The sequence below is a fragment of the Echinops telfairi genome, unplaced genomic scaffold (assembly GCF_000313985.2).
Source record: "Echinops telfairi isolate 266 unplaced genomic scaffold, ASM31398v2 ScPeMD7_2573;HRSCAF=3158, whole genome shotgun sequence".
NCBI classification, from domain to species: Eukaryota; Metazoa; Chordata; class Mammalia; order Afrosoricida; family Tenrecidae; genus Echinops; species Echinops telfairi.
In genome coordinates, this window is record NW_022106471.1 from 3,935 (window position 1) to 5,007 (window position 1,073).

The 1,073-nt window shown below is 56.7% G+C and overlaps 2 protein-coding genes across 2 annotated transcripts in view; one reads left to right on the forward strand and one right to left on the reverse strand.

Annotated features, from left to right (window-relative positions):
* Positions 1-158: 158 nt before the first annotated feature.
* On the reverse strand, positions 159-1,014 carry LOC123522160 (intraflagellar transport protein 172 homolog). Its single transcript, XM_045294198.1, has 3 exons — positions 769-1,014; positions 583-647; positions 159-444 (listed from the first exon to the last, which is right to left on the reverse strand). Exons 1-3 carry the CDS (start codon positions 784-786, stop codon positions 219-221), a joined length of 309 nt encoding a protein of 102 aa, XP_045150133.1. The 5' UTR covers positions 787-1,014; the 3' UTR covers positions 159-218.
* The window catches only part of IFT172 (intraflagellar transport 172), a 17,323-nt gene continuing 17,117 nt past the window's right edge, over positions 868-1,073 (forward strand). The window contains exon 1 of the mRNA XM_004710222.3: positions 868-876. Coding sequence (XP_004710279.2) covers positions 868-876 — 9 coding nt within the window. The remainder of the gene's footprint in view (positions 877-1,073) is intronic.

Here is a 1,073-nt window from a genome sequence, read left to right on the forward strand (position 1 = left end):
AGCACAGCCACTCAGTAGTCCTCAGGTGCAGGGGCACTGCGCCGAAGAGCAGAGGAAGGTGTGGCCATTTCCCACCGCCACGCAGGTGCTCTGTCTCCGTGCCTCCTGGGTCCTTGGACCTCTTCTCCTTCGGCGTGCCTTTCCTTCCCTCCTCCAATACTATCCTCCCCAGCCTTTCTTGGGACCAGGGGTCAGTGTGGCTCCCTGTGGACTCTCTCTTATACCCAATCACTTGGCCTCCTGGTCCTGAAGCCAGTGCCCACCTTGTAATAGTTGAGGGCCAGGCCTGGCCTCTGGGCCCGAAGCAGCAGCCCTTCAGCTTTCTGAAAGTCCTTCTCCTCCAAGGCCCCGCGGGCCTGCCCCACCAGCACCTCAGCGACGCTGTCAGGGTCATGGGCCTCGGCCACACGCTGAGCTGCTTCCCAATCCTGGTTGTGGACAAACCTGCCTCCACAGAAGCACACAGGGGAGGCCAAGTACAGCACATGTTGCTGCAGGGGTGGGAGCTTTCCTGGTACCAGGTTCGGACGAAGGGGAAGATGCCGGGGAAGCCAGGATAAGGGCGTTTGCGGGGTAACTCACATAAGGACTGCTTCCTTGGGTTTACCAGCTCTGATGAATTCCGCTTCAGCCTCTTCAAATTTACCCTAGAGGGAGAGGAGAAGACTAGCTCCCGGGCCGCCAGGAGACCAGGGGGGACCGGTTAGTGATGGCAAAGGAGGGCTCTGGGGCCAGGGTCAAAACCAGGGAGGGAGGATCACACCATACCTCATCCTCCAGGTACATAGCAAATCGCAGGTGAATCTCAGGGGTTTTGTGCTTGAGAGCCAGCCGAGAGAGTTCAAATGCAAATTCAAAAGAGCTGAAATGGAAGGTGCAGGTCAGATTTGTCTACAGGGTACTTCCTTTTATAAGCGGGAAAGAGAAAACAGAAAAAGGCAAGGCTGAGAGGAACAAGAGGGACAGACTAAGAAATGACAGGGCAGCAGCCCAGAGAAAAGCAGAGTCAAAAAAAAAAAAGGAGAGTCAAGACAGGGCGGTAGCCCTGGGAAGCCCACGGTCACCAGGGACCA